This window comes from Dreissena polymorpha, chromosome 3 (assembly GCF_020536995.1).
Source record: "Dreissena polymorpha isolate Duluth1 chromosome 3, UMN_Dpol_1.0, whole genome shotgun sequence".
Taxonomy (NCBI): domain Eukaryota; kingdom Metazoa; phylum Mollusca; class Bivalvia; order Myida; family Dreissenidae; genus Dreissena; species Dreissena polymorpha.
The window spans coordinates 44193803-44214313 of record NC_068357.1 but is presented as its reverse complement, the minus strand read 5'-3'; the positions used below and the strand labels follow the sequence as shown (position 1 = coordinate 44214313).

Here is a 20511-nt window from a genome sequence, read left to right as displayed (position 1 = left end):
TCATCCAATCTTTATGAAATGGTCAGAATGTTTATCTTGATGAAATCTGGGTTGGGATTGTATTTGAGTCATCTGGGGTTAAAAACTAGGTCACTAGGTGAAAAACTAGGTCACTGGGTGAAATAATAGAAAAACCTTGTATAGACAATAGAGGTCCCAGTTTTCATCCAATCTTTATGAAATTTGGTCAGAATGTTTATCTTGATGAAATCTGGGTTGGGATTGTATTTGGGTCATCTTGGGTCAAAAACTAGGTCAATAGATCAAATATTAACAAAACCTTGTGTAGACAATAGAGGTCACAGTTTTCATCCAATCTTTATGAAATTTGGTCAGAATGTTTGTCTTGATGAAATCTGGGTTGGGATTGTATTTGGGTCACCTGGGGTCAAAAACTAGGTCAATAGATCAAATATTAAAAAAACCTTGTGTAGACAATAGAGGTCACAGTTTTCATCCAATCTTTATGAACTTTGGTCAGAATGTTTATCTTGTTGAAAACTGGGTTGGGATTGTACTTGGTTAGTCAGGTGAGGGAATCATGGCCCTCTTGTTTTTTGTAAAGAAAGTCTCTTCTAAACAAAAACAAGTGTAGGTGGAAAGGGTCCTCTCTGATTAGACTGCACAGTACTGCACCGGCTAATAAAGGACATAACTCTGTGCAAATGCATTAAGCCCTCTTTTCCCAGAGCAAGGCTCATGTATTCCGGAAGAACAGTTTGACACAATATCAAAAGCTATTGTTGAGCTATTTAATTACCAATGAAATTAAAATAATCCTGGAATGCAGTATGCGAAGCAATGATCATTTTATCTGATGATGGTTTAATTTACAAAAAACAAGCGCCTAATTGTAAAAATAATAAAGCAAACATGGCCTGTATGTAAATAATTAGTTTAAACCTTACCTATTTATTTTTGCTTGATTGCATAGAAAGCCCAAGACTTATTGAAACGCTCTCGAGTCCCTTTCCTGTAACCAGTATTTGGTGTCCTTGGGGGAGATCGAATAAACACTCCAAGTGGGGTTTGAACCAGTCACCTGATCGCTAGACGGACACCATATCCACTAAACCAAGGAAATCTCAAGTAATCCACACCAGGACTCAAACCCTTGCAGTAACAGTACATAGCTTGGACCACTCGGCCATCCGTGCTAACGATGTAAATGTTTTAGTAGCATATCTTTCATGGATTAGATTTCCATACCAAATTGGACGTGTTACCAATGTCATAGTATTAACCCTTTCAGTGCGGGAACCAATTTTGAAGGCCTTTGCAAACAGTTTGGATCCTGATGAGACGCCACAGAACGTGGTGTCTTATCAGGATCCAAACTGTTAGCTATTCTGATAGTATTCTTTGAAAAAAATAGAAGAAAATGTTAATTTTAGAAATTCTGCAGCAACATTTTAGCAGACGACAAATTTCCCAGCATGCAAAGGGTTTAGGACAATTATCTGAAAGCAAAATTCAATAACAAAATAGTCAGACTTTAAATATCCCTCCCCTTGGTTTGTATATTTTGAAATTTGATCATGAAATAGTTGTAAAGTGTTGCATTGACTAATATTATGAACATTAACTTACCTTCTGTGTAACAGAACATGTATCAGAAAGATAATAAATCAGTATCGATCTTCTTCCCAAAAGTAAGTTTTAGTTATTTAAAATCAAGTAAACTACACATAATAATATGCCAATTTATTATACAATTACCATCAAAAGATAGTTTAAATGCCTTACTTTTTATAGTAGAAGATCTGATTACTGTCTGTTATATAAAAAGCGTTGTTGACTGGATGACATCAACAGCCCCTGTTTGTCTTTGTAGGCCACAATAAAAGATGGCATTCCCAGTGAGAAGACAAGTAAGGTTCACCTGGTGGATCTAGCTGGAAGGTAAACATGTTCGGCCTTTTCCTGGCCATTTTCAGAAATGTTTTTCAAATTGGGAATTGTTATGGTTTTTGGCCTGTCTGTCTGTCATTCATTAATTGTATGTGTGTGTCCCAAAACTTCAACCTTCGTTAGTTACAGTTTTACAATAACTTTTGTATTATTGAAGATAGCAACTTGATATTTTGCATGCATGTGTATCTCATGGAGCTGCACATTTTGAATGGTGAAAGGTCAAGGTCATCCTTCAAGGTCAAATATATGGCTTCAAAGCGACACTATAGGGGGCATTGTGTTTCTGACAAACACATGTCTTGTTTTGTATGAAAAGTCCACTGATTTGGGAAAAACTAATCTAATAAAACTATTTAGATTAATTGAAATTAGAAGAACAATATCATATAAATTATAAATTAGAGAGATACACTCCTGCATGTACATGTTGTGTTTGTAATCTAGTTGTTGCTCTTCTGTGACAGCTGTCATGATTCATACTGCCGCACATTTTGTCTGATAGTATTTCTAACAATAAATGTTAAGGAGACCTGTTGCTAAATAACCTTGTTTAAAATAAAGAACATCTTATTTGCCTTTTTCTTGTGACATTTATTTACAAATCATTGAAAAAAAGAGTTTAATATCTTTAGGTACACCAATATATGAAGTGTATTATGGAAACAATGGTTAATTGCAAACATCTAAACCAGAAAATTTATCATAAAAACGAATGCTTTTGTTTCAAATCTGCCTATGCAAACACTTTAACCAAATGTATTTAGCTCTGGTGTCCCACTTCAAAATTCAAATAAACCTCACTTTAAGAAAACAGAATCTAATTCATTTGTGTAAAGTGTCATCCCAGATAAGCTTTGTCAGACCACTCTGGCTAATCAGGGATGTTACTTCCTGCCTAAATTGGATTTTTCACTTAGAATATACTTCCTTTAAATAAAAAATTCCATAAAAAGCAGAAAGTGTTTCCCTTGATTAGCCTGTCAAGACTGCTCAAGCTAATCTGGGACGACACTTTACACACATGCATTAAACCTCATATTTCCTGAGCACACCTCAAACACATCTTTAACATTCCCGTTGACAGTGAGCGAGCCACAGCAACTGGTGCCACTGGTGTGAGACTGAGAGAGGGAGGCAGCATCAACAAGTCCCTGGTGTCCCTGGGAACTGTCATCAAACAGCTGGGTAAGGCAATAACCATTGGGGCATTGTTTTGACATCTTGGCTGGTTTTGTGTAAACTTTTAACTGTATGAATGGTTGGGGAGACTGAAAGCAGTCAAACAAAGACTGATGACATTTACCAGTGTATTAGTATTTCTGTACAGCCATCAAATACTGTAACATGATTTAAATTTATCGGCATGAAATTTCATGAATTTAAAAAAAATGTCTTCTGTGAAAACCTAAATTCATAGGTTTTTTAAAAAAAGAGGGAATTTTAATTTGTAATTTTTGATGTGTTTGTGTTAAATTCGTGTTTCAGTCAATGCACTAAATCAACAAAAAGTAATGCCATACACATACTTATGAAATTTACAAAAGAACAATTATCATGCATGTGTCACTCAAAGTTATTGACCTGTTTTTCCTCATTAAAGCTCGCTTGTGGACATATGAAATTAAGTACCGGTATTAATATTCTAGTAATATAGATGCATGTTTGTTTCATGTTTCAGCTGATGTAATAGATCAGGGTTTGCTCTCGTATGAGCCTATCTCTGAGAAAACAGGGTATAATGCGTGTGCCTAAAGTGTCTTCTAATAATAGCCTGTGCATTCCACACAGGCTAATCAGGGATGATTTTTTCCACACATGCATTAAACCACCGTCAAGCAATGGTGACATGTGTTTATTCCCTGTTACAGCTGATGTATCAGATAAGGGTTTGCGTACAGGCAAGGGCAGCTTCATCCCTTATCGTGACTCCGTGCTCACATGGCTCCTAAAGGACAGTCTGGGTGGCAACTCTCGCACAAATCATGGTCACAAAGTAAAGTACATCAGAGAATACCCTATATCACCATTAGCTGTATTCCGTGAAATCTGGGATTAATGCCCTTCGATCAAAGTGTCGCCGCTTATGTATTGCAGTCCTCACAGACTATTAATGGAAGACACTTTCTTGCCTTATCTAGATGTTTCCCTAAGGAGAGACTTTCGTGTAAGAAAACAAATCATCTACGTGGAAATGTGGTCCTGATTAGCCTGCGAGGACTGTATAGAGCCTGCGAGGCACTGTAGAGCTGCGAGGACTGTATAGCCTGCGAGGACTGTATAGACTGCCGCGGACTGTATAGCCTGCGAGATGCGACTGTATAGGCATGCGGGCCTGCTAGGAGCTGTATAGCCTGCGAGGACTGTATAGGCCCTGCGAGGGACTGTATAGCCTGCGAGGACTCTGTATAGCGCGAGGCGTATAGGCATGCGAGGACTGTCTAGCCTGCGCAGGACTGTAGGCCTGCGAGGACTGTATAGCCTGCGAGGACTGTATAGCCTGCGAGGACTGTATAGCCTGCGAGGACTGTATAGCCTGCGAGGACTGTATAGCCTGCGAGGACTGTATAGCCTGCGAGGACTGTATAGCCTGCGAGGACTGTATAGCCTGCGAGGACTGTATAGCCTGCGAGGACTGTATAGCCTGCGAGGACTGTATAGCCTGCGAGGACTGTATAGCCTGCGAGGACTGTATAGCCTGCGAGGACTGTATAGCCTGCGAGGACTGTATAGCCTGCGAGGACTGTATAGCCTGCGAGGACTGTATAGCCTGCGAGGACTGTATAGCCTGCGAGGACTGTATAGCCTGCGAGGACTGTATAGCCTGCGAGGACTGTATAGCCTGCGAGGACTGTATAGCCTGCGAGGACTGTATAGGGTAATTTTGGATAATCTTGGCGCTATACTATATGTATATGAATTAAGCCCTGTTACCCAGAGCAACGCTTATATGCAAATGTTCTTGTAGTAAATATTCATGACCATAGTATTGATTCATATACAACTGATTGTTTTTGCGTAAATCTTAACAATGTTGCTTTCCTTTTTTCAATTGCAAAATGTTGGTTTTCTTTAGCACAAACGTCAACATAATACATTCAAGGAAGACCAAAACCAACATGAGATCCATATGACTACAGATAGAATTCAGTTGTAGCACATAGCTGTTGAAAATATATCTCATAACCAATGTGAATTGTATTTATTAGAATTGAATTTCATTTTGCTGCATTTATTCGTGTATAAACTGTCAGCAAATAAGGCACATTTTTTCCAGATAGTTCATACACTGATATAATGCAGAAAAATGCTATTCAAGTCTGTGTTTCATGATTGTAGCCATATCACCAGCAAACATGAACTTTGCGAAGACACTGAGTGCATTTAGCGCTCCGGGAGAATGGGACTTAGAGCATGTGCGTAAAGTGTAATTCTAGATTAACTTGTGCTGTCTGCACAGGTGTATCAGTAACAGTTATATCCGTCTATGCATGATTTTTGTTTAAAACAGACTTCCTATGAACAAAAAAATCCAGTGAAGGCGGAAAGTATTGTTCCTGATTTTCCTGTGGGAATTGCACAGACGAATCTGTGACGTCACTTTTTGTACATGCGCATATAATAGAAATTTCATGGTTGTAGCGATATCGCCAGCAGACGTGAACTATGCAGAGACTCTGAGTGCGTTGAGGTATGCAAACCGAGCCAAGAACATCATTAACAGGCCAACCGTGAACGAGGTAGGCAAGCAAACAAAATGTAGCTTTTAACTCTTTCAGTGCTGGAACCGAATTTTGAAGGCCTTTGCAAACAGTTTGGATCCAGATGAGACGCCACAGAACGTGGCGTCTCATCAGGATGCAAACTGTTTGCTATTCTGATAGTATTCTTTGAAAAAAAATCGAAGAAAATGCTAATTTTTGAAATTTAGCAGACAACATTTTAGCAGACGACAAATTTCTCAGCATGCAAAGGGTTAACATATGACCCTTGGTCTGGTAAAACAGGGTTGAATGGATGTGCTATAGTGTTTTTCCAGATTAGCCTGTGCAGTCCACACAGGTTAATCAGGGATGACAGTTTCCACTTTTATGGAAGTTTCTTCTAAACGAACAACCCGTTAAGGAGGACAGTTTAGTCCCTGAGTTTGGACTGCATAGGCTTATCTGTGACAACACTTTAAGCACTTGCATTTAGCCCCATTTTCCCTGAGTGAGGCTCATATATATATATTTCTTATTAGATGTTCAGGAGATTAAAAACAAAAATATATATATATCAATATAGAAATGTAATATTATCGATAACTCTGACCAAGTCTTCAAGATCATGGCCTATTATTAACACGTGTAGTGGAAGTAACAGATAGAACGTTTGTTGTTGTTTGTAAACTGTATCTTTGATTAGGGTAAAAAACATCATGAACGTACACATATCAATCTATTTACAATGAAAATATAAGGGTAAATTTTATATTTACTTTTAAATGATTGTATAGGGTATATTCCAAATGTACATAATTAACGCATTATAGTACTTGGCAGTGAAATCCTTGGTACGTGATATTAGGATGAAAATAAACACTCTAGTCATACTTGTATTTTGTATGTGTCTGTTTTATTTCATTATGTCTTCTCAATATAATTACATTCTATTAAAGGATAAGAATGTGAAAATCATACGAGAGTTAAGAGAAGAAATTGAACGTCTGAAGACACTGGTCGGAGGAAATATTGTAAGTGTTAAACTCGCCAATGTCAACAAGAGCAGTTTGTTGGTTTTTTGTTATCTTGCTTCACTTTAACAGCTATTTTCAAGGGCACATAACTGAAGGGTGTGCAGATCTTTGGGTATGAAAAGTGTCTTGCACATGTACACTTAATGTACATGACATTCTTAAAGTTACAGAAACATATAACATTTTATGCTGACACACCAAAATGATTAAATGTGCATCCCATGGGGATTTAAACAAACACATACCTTTACCCAGATTCTGAACATTTAAGAAATGTCGCACAAATGCATTATGCACCCAATTTGACAAAAAAGGGTTCTTATTCCACTTTGTGAGACACCAAATGTGATTTAAAAAAATTTACTCAGTGAAACACGCACTCAATGTGATTCACCTAGTGTCTATCACACTCAAAATAGCACAGATCTCATAATTGCTGAATTTATGGTGATAATTTTTCCAGTTTCCACAACATGGTAGAAAATCTTTTTAGACCATCCTTACCAAATTTTGAAACAATGTTTCAGGACAGCATATCTGCGCCCAAGGTGAAGGAGAAATTACAGGAGAGTGAGGCCAGGGTGAGGAACACTGAACTTTTGCAACAATGAAATGACGTTCTGGGAAAAGGGGCCTTAATGCACGTGCGTAAAGTGTCGTCCCAGATTAGACTGTGCAGTCTGCACAAGCTAATCAGGGATGACACTTTCCGCTTTTTATGGGATTTTTTTTGTTTAAAGGAAAGATCTTCTTTATAGGTAAGATCCAGTTTAGGTGGAAAGTGTTGTCCCTGATTAGCCTGTTGGGAATGCGCAGGCTAATTTGGGATGATACTTTACGCACATGCATAAAGCCCATTTTTTCACAGGACAAGGCTTATTTAACAGCAGTTGCTTAGTAAAGGAGATAAGACCTGAAATATAAAAATACCTTTAAATTATGGGTCATTAAACAGCAGTTACTGAGTGGAGAAGATGAACAGTTAAACTTGCTTGGCATTATGTTGAAATGTAGATTATTTTTAAATGGTTGTTAATTAAAAATGTGTTCATTGGTTCACTGTGAAGAACTCATCAGAAATGCTTAAATTTGCATTCAATACTCAGCTATGAAAACTCAAGCCATATTGCTGCTTTATGAACAGTCTTAAAATTGTAGGTAAAATATGAAGTGGTCAGGTTCCTGTTATGGTTATTGATGTTACAATTGATATTAGTGAAGGTAGGCAAAGCATTTGATATGCCTGACTGTTTCAGATGAAAGTGTTGACAGAAGAATGGAGTGAGAAATGGAAAGATATTGCCAGTATTTTGAAGGTATGGTTGTTTTAGGAAGTTTTTTAAATTTAGACATGGTTTTATTCTCAAACGTGTATAGTGATTCAATTTTAGGTTTCTGTGTGAAACTCTGTTGCTTATAATTTCTGAGATCAGATATAACAGTATCATACTGAACACTAAACTAGTTTTTTTGTTTTAAGTCAGTAGGTAATGTTATTTGGTGTTTGCAATAGTCGATAAGCAATGTGATTTTTACCAAAGACATTAATCAATGTGATCGAGTCTTTATAACAGGCAAAATGGAATGTCTGTTCTGTAAACAATGAGCAATCTGATTTAGTCTTGACAATAGATTAAGTGTGATTAAGCCTTTGCAATACACAATAAGCAATTTCATTTTGTCTTTACAACAGACAATATTCAATTTGATTAAGTCAAGACTTAAGTTTTTACAATAGACAATAAGCCGTGTGATTAAGCAATAGTCAATAAGCAAGTTTATTAAAGTCTTTGCAATATACAATTAGCTATGTGATTAATTCTGTGTAATAGACTATTACAAATGTGATTTAGCCTTTGTAATAGACAATATGCAATGTATTTTATTCTTGGCAAAAGACAATAGCTTTTAATATGTTTCAGGAAACAGGAACTCTTGCCCTGAGGAAGGAGGGGGCGGGAGTGGTGCTAGATTCTGCTCTTCCACACTTGATTGGCATCGACGATGACATTCTTAGCACTGGCATCATACTCTTCCATCTTAAGGTACAGTATTCAAGACATAGGGGTAAGCTAAGTGTGGTATTCACCAGGCAAGACTTCAGAGAATATTTGTAAAGTGATCAAAGTCCCCAGTAGTTTGACCAGAGTTGAATACGGGTTTGCCCTCAGGCCATCATGTCTGTTGATTTGTCTGTCTATCCAGGGTAAGGTTAGTTGTTTGGCTCCCCTTACTTCTGACAACTACACGATGATTATAAGGATAGTTAAGCGATGATGTAAATGTATTTCTGTGTAAGGTACTGATGCTGTGACAGTTCTTACATAATGTAACCTCCTCACTGAGGGACCACATTAGATAGACATGCATACACTGTCCTCACTTGTAGCTTGACATGCATACACTGTCATGTATACAGTGTCCTCAAGTTTAGATAGACATGCATTCACTGTCCTCACTTGTACCTAGACATGCATACACTGTCCTCACTTGTAGCTAGACATGCAAACACTGTCCTCAGATGTAGATAGACATGCATACACTGTCTGCATTTCTGACTCGACATGCATACACTGTCCACACTTGTAGCTAGACATGAAAGCACTGTCCTCAGTTGTAGATAGACATGCATACACTGTCCTCAGTTGTAGATAGAAATGCATACACTGTCCTCAGTTGTAGATAGACATGCATACACTTTCCTCACTTGTAGATAGACATGCATGCACTGTCCTCACTTGTAGATATACATGCATACACTGTCCTCAGTTGTAGATAGACATGCATACACTGTCCTCAGTTGTAGATAGACATACATACACTGTCCTCAGTTGTAGATAGACATACATACACTGTCCTCAGTTGTAGATAGAAATGCATACACTGTCCTCAGTTGTAGATAGACATGCATACACTTTCCTCAGTTGTAGATAGAAATGCATACACTGTCCTCAGTTGTAGATAGACATGCATACACTGTCCTCAGTTGTAGATAGAAATGCATACACTGTCCTCAGTTGTAGATATACATGCATACACTGTCCTCAGTTGTAGATAGACATACATACACTGTCCTCAGTTGTAGATAGACATACATACACTGTCCTCAGTTGTAGATAGAAATGCATACACTGTCCTCAGTTGTAGATAGACATGCATACACTTTCCTCAGTTGTAGATAGACATGCATACACTGTCCTCAGTTGTAGATAGACATACATACACTGTCCTCAGTTGTAGATAGACATACATACACTGTCCTCAGTTGTAGATATACATACATACACTGTCCTCAGTTGTAGATAGAAATGCATACACTTTCCTCAGTTGTAGATAGACATGCATACACTGTCCTCAGTTGTAGATAGACATGCATACACTGTCCTCAGTTGTAGATAGACATGCATACACTTTCCTCAGTTGTAGATAGACATACATACACTGTCCTCAGTTGTAGATAGACATGCATACACTTTCCTCAGTTGTAGATAGACATGCATACACTTTCCTCAGTTGTAGATAGAAATGCATACACTGTCCTCAGTTGTAGATATACATGCATACACTGTCCTCAGTTGTAGATAGACATGCATACACTGTCCTCAGTTGTAGATAGAAATGCATACACTGTCCTCAGTTGTAGATAGACATGCATACACTTTCCTCACTTGTAGATAGACATGCATACACTGTCCTCACTTGTAGATATACATGCATACACTGTCCTCAGTTGTAGATAGACATGCATACACTGTCCTCAGTTGTAGATAGACATGCATACACTGTCCTCACTTGTAGCAAGACATGCATACACTGTCCTCACTTGTAGATATGCATACATACACTGTCCTCAGTTGTAGATAGACATGCATACACTTTCCTCAGTTGTAGATAGACATGCATACACTGTCCTCACTTGTAGATAGACATGCATACACTGTCCTCAGTTGTAGATAGACATGCATACACTGTCCTCAGTTGTAGATAGACATGCATACACTGTCCTCAGTTGTAGATAGACATGCATACACTGTCCTCAGTTGTAGATATACATACATACACTGTCCTCAGTTGTAGATAGACATACATACACTGTCCTCAGTTGTAGATAGACATGCATACACTGTCCTCAGTTGTAGATAGACATGCATACACTGTCCTCAGTTGTAGATATACATACATACACTGTCCTCAGTTGTAGATAGACATGCATACACTGTCCTCAGTTGTAGATATACATACATACACTGTCATCAGTTGTAGATAGACATGCATACACTGTCCTCAGTTGTAGATATACATACATACACTGTCCTCAGTTGTAGATAGACATGCATACACTGTCCTCAGTTGTAGATATACATACATACACTGTCCTCAGTTGTAGATAGACATGCATACACTGTCCTCAGTTGTAGCTAGACATGCATACACTGTCCTCAGTTGTAGATATACATACATACACTGTCCTCAGTTGTAGATAGACATGCATACACTGTCATCAGTTGTAGATAGACATGCATACACTGTCCTCAGTTGTAGATAGACATGCATACACTGTCCTCAGTTGTAGCTAGACATGCATACACTGTCCTCAGTTGTAGATATACATACATACACTGTCCTCAGTTGTAGATAGACATGCATACACTGTCCTCAGTTGTAGATATACATACATACACTGTCCTCAGTTGTAGATAGACATGCATACACTGTCCTCAGTTGTAGATAGACATGCATACACTGTCCTCAGTTGTAGATAGACATATATACACTGTCCTCAGTTGTAGATAGACATGCATACACTGTCATCAGTTGTAGATAGACATACATACACTGTCCTCAGTTGTAGATAGACATGCATTCACTGTCCTCAGTTGTAGATAGACATGCATACACTGTCCTCAGTTGTAGATAGACATGCATACACTGTCCTCAGTTGTAGATAGACATGCATACACTGTCCTCAGTTGTAGATAGACATGCATACACTGTCCTCAGTTGTAGATAGACATGCATACACTGTCATCAGTTGTAGATAGACATGCATACACTGTCCTCAGTTGTAGATAGAAATGCATACACTGTCCTCAGTTGTAGCTGAACATGCATACACTGTCCTCAGTTGTAGATAGATGCGCATACACTGTCCTCAGTTGTAGATTGACTTGCATAAGCTGTCCTCAATACAATATAGACATGCATACACTGTCCTCAGTTGTAGATAGACACGCATACACTGTCTTCAGTTGAAGATAGACATGCATACTCTGTCCTTTGTTGTTGCTTCACATGCATACAGTGTCCTCTGGTGTAGCTAGACATGCATGCACTGTCCTCACTTGTAGCTAGATATGCATGCACTGTCCTCACTTGTAGCTAGACATGCATACAGTGTCCTCAGTTGTAGCTAGACATGCATACACTGTCCTCACTTGTGGCAAGACATGCATACACTGTCCTCACTTGTAGCTAGACATGCATACAGTGTCCTCACTTGTAGCTAGACATGCATGCACTGTTCTCACTTGTAGCTAGACATGCATACAGTGGCCTCAGGTGTAGCTAGACATGCATACACTGCCCTCACTTGTAGATAGACATGCATTCACTTTCCTCACTTGTACCTTGACGTGCATACACTGGCCTCACTTGTAGCTAGACATGCAAACCCTTTCCTCAGTTGTAGATAGACATGCATACACTGTCCTCAGTTGTAGATAGACATGCATACACTGTCCTCAGGTGTAGATAGACATGCATACACTGTCCTCAGGTGTAGATAGACATGCATACACTGTCTTCAGTTGTTGATGAACATACATACACTGTCCTCAGTTGTAGATAGACATACATACACTGTCCTCAGTTGTAGATAGACATGCATACACTGTCCTCAGTTGTAGATAGACATACATACACTGTCCTCAGTTGTAGATAGACATGCATACACTGTCCTCAGTTGTAGATAGACATGCATGCACTGTCCTCACTTGTAGATATACATGCATACACTGTCCTCAGTTGTAGATATACATGCATACACTGTCCTCAGTTGTAGATAGACATGCAAACACTGTCCTCAGTTGTAGCTAGACATGCATACTCTGTCCTCAGTTGTAGATAGACATGCATACACTGCCCTCACTTGTAGATAGACATGCATACACTGTCCTCAGTTGTAGATAGACATACATACACTGTCCTCAGTTGTAGATAGACATGCAAACACTGTCCTCAGTTGTAGATAGACATGCATACACTGCCCTCACTTGTAGATAGACATGCATTCACTTTCCTCACTTGTACCTTGACGTGCATACACTGGCCTCACTTGTAGCTAGACATGCAAACCCTTTCCTCAGTTGTAGATAGACATGCATACACTGTCCTCAGTTGTAGATAGACATGCATGCACTGTCCTCAGTTGTAGATAGACATGCATACACTGTCCTCAGTTGTAGATATACATACATACACTGTCCTCAGTTGTAGATAGACATGCATGCACTGTCCTCACTTGTAGATACACATGCATACACTGTCCTCAGTTGTAGATAGACATGCATGCACTGTCCTCACTTGTAGATAGACATGCATACACTGTCCTCAGTTGTAGATAGACATACATACACTGTCCTCAGTTGTAGATAGACATGCATGCACTGTCCTCACTTGTAGATACACATGCATACACTGTCCTCAGTTGTAGATAGACATGCATGCACTGTCCTCACTTGTAGATAGACATGCATACACTGTCTTCACTTGTAGATAGACATACATTCACTGTCCTCAGTTGTAGATAGACATGCATACACTGTCCTCAGTTGTAGATAGACATGCATACACTGTCCTCAGTTGTAGATAGACATGCATACACTGTTTTCACTTGTAGATAGATGCGCATTCACTGCCCTCACTTGTAGCTATACATGCATACACTGTCCTCAGTTGTAGATAGACATGCAAACACTGTCCTCAGTTGTAGCTAGACATGCATACACTGTTCTCACTTGTAGATAGATGCGCAAACACTGTCCTCAGTTGTAGATAGACATGCATGCACTGTCCTCACTTGTAGATAGACATGCATACACTGTCCTCAGTTGTAGATAGACATGCATACACTGTTCTCACTTGTAGATAGATGCGCAAACACTGTCCTCAGTTGTAGATATACATGCATACACTGTTCTCACTTGTAGATAGATGCGCATACACTGCCCTCACTTGTAGCTATACATGCATACACTGTCCTCAGTTGTAGATAGACATGCAAACACTGTCCTCAGTTGTAGCTAGACATGCATACACTGTTCTCACTTGTAGATAGATGCGCAAACACTTTCCTCAGTTGTAGATATACATGCATACACTGGCCTCACTTGTAGCTAGACATGCAAACACTGTCCTCACTTGTAGATATACATGCAAACACTGTCCTCAGTTGTAGATATACATACATACACTGTCTTCAGTTGTAGATAGACATGCATACACTGTCATCAGTTGTAGATGAACATACATACACTGTCCTCAGTTGTAGATAGACATGCATACACTGTCATCAGTTGTAGATGAATATGCATACACTGTCCTCAGTTGTAGATAGACATACATACACTGTCATCAGTTGTAGATAGACATGCATACACTGTCCTCAGTTGTATATAGACATGCATACAGTGTCCTCAGTTGTAGATAGACATGCATACAGTGTCCTCAGTTGTAGATAGACATGCATACACTGTCCTCAGTTGTAGATAGACATACATACACTGTCCTCAGTTGTAGATAGACATGCATACACTGTCATCAGTTGTAGATAGACGCGCATACACTGTCCTCAGTTGTAGATAGACATGCATGCACTGTCTTCAGTTGTAGATATACATACATACACTGTCCTCACTTGTAGATAGACATGCATACACTGTCCTCAGTTGTAGATAGACATGCATGCACTGTCCTCACTTGTAGATACACATGCATACACTGTCCTCAGTTGTAGATAGACATGCATGCACTGTCCTCACTTGTAGATAGACATGCATACACTGTCCTCACTTGTAGATAGACATACATTCACTGTCCTCAGTTGTAGATAGACATGCATACACTGTCCTCAGTTGTAGATAGACATGCATACACTGTCCTCAGTTGTAGATAGACATGCATACACTGTTCTCACTTGTAGATAGATGCGCATACACTGCCCTCACTTGTAGCTATACATGCATACACTGTCCTCAGTTGTAGATAGACATGCATACACTGTCCTCAGTTGTAGATAGACATGCAAACACTGTCCTCAGTTGTAGCTAGACATGCATACACTGTTCTCACTTGTAGATAGATGCGCAAACACTGTCCTCAGTTGTAGATAGACATGCATGCACTGTCCTCACTTGTAGATAGACATGCATACACTGTCCTCAGTTGTAGATAGACATGCATACACTGTTCTCACTTGTAGATAGATGCGCAAACACTGTCCTCAGTTGTAGATATACATGCATACACTGTTCTCACTTGTAGATAGATGCGCATACACTGCCCTCACTTGTAGCTATACATGCATACACTGTCCTCAGTTGTAGATAGACATGCAAACACTGTCCTCAGTTGTAGCTAGACATGCATACACTGTCCTCAGTTGTAGATAGACATACATACACTGTCTTCAGTTGTAGATAGACATGCATACACTGTCCTCAGTTGTAGATAGACATGCATACACTGTCCTCAGTTGTAGATAGACATGCATACACTGCTCTCACTTGTAGATAGACATGCATACACTGTCCTCAGTTGTAGATAGACATGCATACACTGTCCTCAGTTGTAGATAGACATGCATACACTGTCCTCAGTTGTAGATAGACATGCATACACTGTCCTCAGTTGTAGATGAACATGCATACACTGTCCTCAGTTGTAGATAGACATGCATACACTTTCCTCAGTTGTAGATAGACATGCATACACTGTCCTCACTTGTAGATAGACATGCATACACTGTCCTCAGTTGTAGATATACATACATACACTGTCCTCAGTTGTAGATAGACATGCATACACTGTCCTCAGTTGTAGATAGACATGCATACACTGTCCTCAGTTGTAGATAGACATGCATACACTGTCCTCAGTTGTAGATATACATGCATACACTGTCCTCAGTTGTAGATAGACATGCATACACTGTCCTCAGTTGTAGATAGACATGCATACACTTTCCTCAGTTGTAGATCGACATGCATACACTGTCCTCAGTTGTAGATATACATACATACACTGTCCTCACTTGTAGATAGACATGCATACACTGTCCTCAGTTGTAGATAGACATACATACAGTGTCCTCAGTTGTAGATAGACATACATACACTGTCCTCAGTTGTAGATAGACATACATACACTGTCCTCAGTTGTAGATAGACATGCATACACTGTCCTCAGTTGTAGATAGACATACATACACTGTCCTCAGTTGTAGATAGACATGCATACACTGTCCTCAGTTGTAGATAGACATACATACACTGTCCTCAGTTGTAGATAGACATACATACACTGTCATCAGTTGTAGCTAGAAATGCATACACTGTCATCAGTTGTAGATGAACATACATACACTGTCTTCAGTTGTAGATGAACATACATACACTGTCTTCAGTTGTAGATATACATGCATACACTGTCCTCAGTTGTAGATAGACATGCATACACTGTCCTCAGTTGTAGATAGACATGCATACACTGTCCTCAGTTGTAGCTAGACATGCATACACTGTCCTCACTTGTAGCAAGACATGCATACACTGTCCTCACTTGTTGCTAGACATGCATACTCTGTCCTCAGTTGTAGGCAATTTATTAAGGTTTTGATTGTCACAATGGGGACATATTACACAGACTAGGTTCTGGAATGGCAGGTTGTGTCCAATAGAGCATTGGGTTTGAGAAACAAATACATTCGGGTGCTTTATGTTTTCCTCTTTGACTCTTCAATATAAAAAATGTGTTTATTGGAAAAAAATCAATAAATAGTGAATTATCATCAAGTCACTTTTAAGTTAACATGAAATTTGGTGTGTTATGCAAAAATGGGTTTTATGTCATATGCTGCCAGCGTAGCATTAGCGCATTCTGGTCAGGGGCTACCGTGTCCCCTATAAACTCTTGCAAGGTTTGATGATCTACTTGTGCACAGTTTGTACCAGACATTTTAAGTATGCTGATATACATGGAAGTTGTTGGGGCTGGTTTCAGGAAGGAAAGACCAGAATAGGGAGGAGTGATGCTGACCCCCCAGTTGATATTGGTGAGTGTAGTTAAAAAGCTCTGTGAAAATGGGGTGTATGCATGTGCATAAATTGTCGTCCCAGATCAGCCTGTGCAGCCTGCAAAGGCTAATTAGGGATGTCACTTTCCACTTAAAAAGTATTTTTCATTTGAAAGGCCCTTCTTAGTGAAAAGCCAGTGTATGCGGAAATTGTCGTCCCCGATTAAGCAGTGCATATTGCAAACTTTACGATCATGCATTAAATGTCACTTCCTCAGAGAAAGGCTAATTTTTTTAATGTTTATCATTTGGTAAAGACATGTTTCGTCCATGGCCCTAGCTCAAAGGTTGAGGAAATGCTTAAAGACCCGTGCTCAAAATATGGGGATGATACACTTGGTGCAAGCTGTAAGTAAATAATTCAAACAACATTTTCAAAATAATATACCTCACATATATAAGAGGACATGTTGTATAAAATGTCATGGTCATACGTATTTAATTTATTGCAGTATGAATGGGATTGTCTGCAAAAGCCTTGACATGTTGTTAGCAGAAACCTTTTATATTAATTGTTACAGTAATTTAAGATAAATTAATGCATATTTTTTATACCCCCATTACCATTGGTAATGGGGGCTATATATGAGTCACTTTGTCGGTCGATCTGTAGATGGGTCGGTCTGAAGTTCGGTCTTTCTGTCCCGAAAATTTAATCCGATCTTCACCAAACTTGGTCAGAAGTTGTATCTAGATGATGTCTAGGTCAAGTTCAGTGCTTTCCACAGGATTTTTTTCAGACGCCCCCGGGCCGTTTGGGGGAGGGGTATTTATTACTTTTCCCGTTGCTACACATTACCGGATAATCTCGTATATTCCAGTTTAAAAAGCAAACTCTGGTATTTATTTACACTAAAAGTTCTCAAGAATTTCAAGAAAAACAAACATTTGCCATTTTTCTTAAGTATCAAATAAATTTTGGCATATGTTACAATTTAAAGATGTGATGAAATGTCTAATCGGGGCGGGTTTTTTCCCCTCTAAACACGTGTTAATCATCTGACGTGATGTTCTCATTTTTATACAACACAAAATACACCAACATTTTCCATGCGACGTTCTACATGTCTGCATAATATTTGCACGTATTTTTTTTTAGACAAAGAATAAAGCACTGTTTATTTTATGCTAGAATTTGTTAATGTCATGTTCGCATTAAAATTCAGAAGCGTGTTTCGGATGACAAATTTAATAATGCTCATTTGAGAATCGACAGAAACATTTACAGTTGTGCGTAATTAATTCAATGATAATTTGTTGAAGCGCATTACGAGTCAAATAAATGTTTTGACCATATTATGCATGAAATGCACAATATTCACGAGGATTACACCCGGTTGCCATAAGTCTTCTTAGTAAGTGGCCGAGACTCGTCGTATGCATGATCTTAATCCAGGTATTACTGCCTACGAGTGTTGTCGCTCATTCAAAGTGTGCGCTCTCATTGGCCAATATCGATTTTCCATTACAACGACGATCCGCGTTTAGGTGGGCTTTAGGTGGGTAAAGAGATACATGACGTAATTGACAGAGGATCATAAATCGGCTCTAATAAGTTTCGGCGAAGTTGATATCGCTTTGATCTTAAGAAAACTTTGCAGTATGAAAAATACACACTGATCAGAAAATTTCAAGCGCCCCGCGGCTTCTGATTTCGACTTTCAAGCGCCCCGGGGAGGGACCGTTAAATGGCCTGTGGAAAGCACTGGTCAAGTTTGGATATGGGTCATTGCGGGTCAAAAACTAGTTAACGGGGTCACTTAGTGCGTTTTAAACTGAAAGTTTGTCCGGACCATAACTATGTCATTTCTCGTTAGATTTTAAAATGACGTATGTCGATATCTCTTAGGTTAAGGTCACACTTTGAGTTCAAAGGTCAAAAATGGCCATAAATGAGCTTGTTCGAGCCATAACTATGTCGTTCATTATGATTTTAAAATCATTTTGCACATTTGTTCACCATTATGGGACGGTGTGTCATGCGAAAGAATTACGTTGATATCTGCAACGTCAAGGTCACACTTTAAGTTCAAAGGTCAAAAATGGCCATAAATGATCTTGTTCAGGCCTTAACTATGTAATTCATTGTGAGATTTTAAAATTACTCGGTACATTTGTTCACAATCATTGGGTGGTGTGTCATGCGAAAGAATTACATCGATTTCTCCAAGGTCAAGGTCACACTTTGAGTTCAAAGGTCAAAAATGGCAATAAATGAGCTTGTCTGGGCCATAACTATAACATGCATTGTGAGATTTTAAAATGACTCTGTACATTAATTTTGTTCACAGTCATTGGACGACGTGTTATTCGAAAAAATTCAAGAGTTCAAAGGTCAAACGGCCATAAATGATAATGGCACAATAATTCTTAACTCTTGTTTTGTGAAGACAGCGTGCAAAATATTCTGTGTCAATGCAGCATGTGGTGTATATGTCACGTCTGTGACAAAGCTCTAGTTAGTGTCAGGTCTCAATGTTTGTGAATGTTCTCTAGTGATCGCGGGAGAGGAAGTGGAGAGTGACCACTGCACAATTGAGTACAACAACAACACTGTGACCTTGACCCCATCACAGGACGCCATGTGTCACGTCAACGGCAACCACGTCACTGAACCTACCAGCCTAACTCAAGGTGCCACTGTGATTTTTCTTTTGTTCTATTAGACTCTTTCTCGTAAAACTAGGCTAATGAATGAGCGTTAATTGTTGTCCAAGATTAGTCTGTGTAATCTGCACAGGCTAATCAGAGACAACACTTTCCACCTAGACGGGATTTTTGTTTAGAAGAGACATCCTAAAAAAGAAAAAAATTATAAAAGCAGAAAGTGTTGTCCCTGAAAAGCCTGTGCATTAAGTCCTGTTTTACCAGATCAAGGTTCATTTTACCCAGTAGATTTATTATTTTGGAGTTTCTTTGTTCATCAGTTTGTATGTCAGTCAGTTTTTATGTCCCCCACCACTATAGTGGGGAACATATTGTTTTTGCCCTGTCTGTTGGTTTGTTTGTGTGTTTGTTTGCGCCAACTTTAACATTTGCAATAATTTTTGCAATATTGAAGATAGCAACTTGATATTTGGCATGCATGTGTTTTTCATGGAGCTGCAGATTTTGAGTGGTGAAAGGTCAAGGTCATCCTTCAAGGTCAAAGGTCAAATATATAGCTTCAAAGCGGCGCAAAAGGGGACATAGTGTTTCTGACAAACACATACCTTGTTTTGCCATCTATTTGAATAACATTTGTGCATCGTTATTTCTCAATGGATTAGATTAAAACTAAAAATGTGTCATCACTATGAAGTGTAGAAGTGCAAGACACTTTCATCTCCAATGATCATCATATTCAGAGTTATTTTCCCTTAGTTTAAATTCATTTATTCTAGCTTAAGCCTAAGGCTTATTGAAAAACTCTCACGTCTGTTTCCTGGGCCTATAACCAGTACTTGGTGTCTTTAAGGGAAATCTAAAGAGCCTTTCAGAATTAGAATCGAACCCATGACCTCCAGATCGC

The 20511-nt window shown here is 38.9% G+C and overlaps 1 protein-coding gene across 1 annotated transcript in view; it reads left to right on the top strand.

Moving 5' to 3' along the window:
- The window catches only part of LOC127873909 (kinesin-like protein KIF16B), an 83931-nt gene that overhangs the window by 24573 nt on the left and 38847 nt on the right, over positions 1-20511 (top strand). The window contains exons 9-18 of the mRNA XM_052418020.1: positions 1835-1902; positions 2999-3099; positions 3783-3893; positions 5542-5651; positions 6572-6646; positions 7177-7230; positions 7906-7965; positions 8572-8694; positions 16928-16979; positions 19497-19634. Of these exons, the coding sequence (XP_052273980.1) occupies positions 1835-1902; positions 2999-3099; positions 3783-3893; positions 5542-5651; positions 6572-6646; positions 7177-7230; positions 7906-7965; positions 8572-8694; positions 16928-16979; positions 19497-19634 (892 nt within the window). The remainder of the gene's footprint in view (positions 1-1834; positions 1903-2998; positions 3100-3782; positions 3894-5541; positions 5652-6571; positions 6647-7176; positions 7231-7905; positions 7966-8571; positions 8695-16927; positions 16980-19496; positions 19635-20511) is intronic.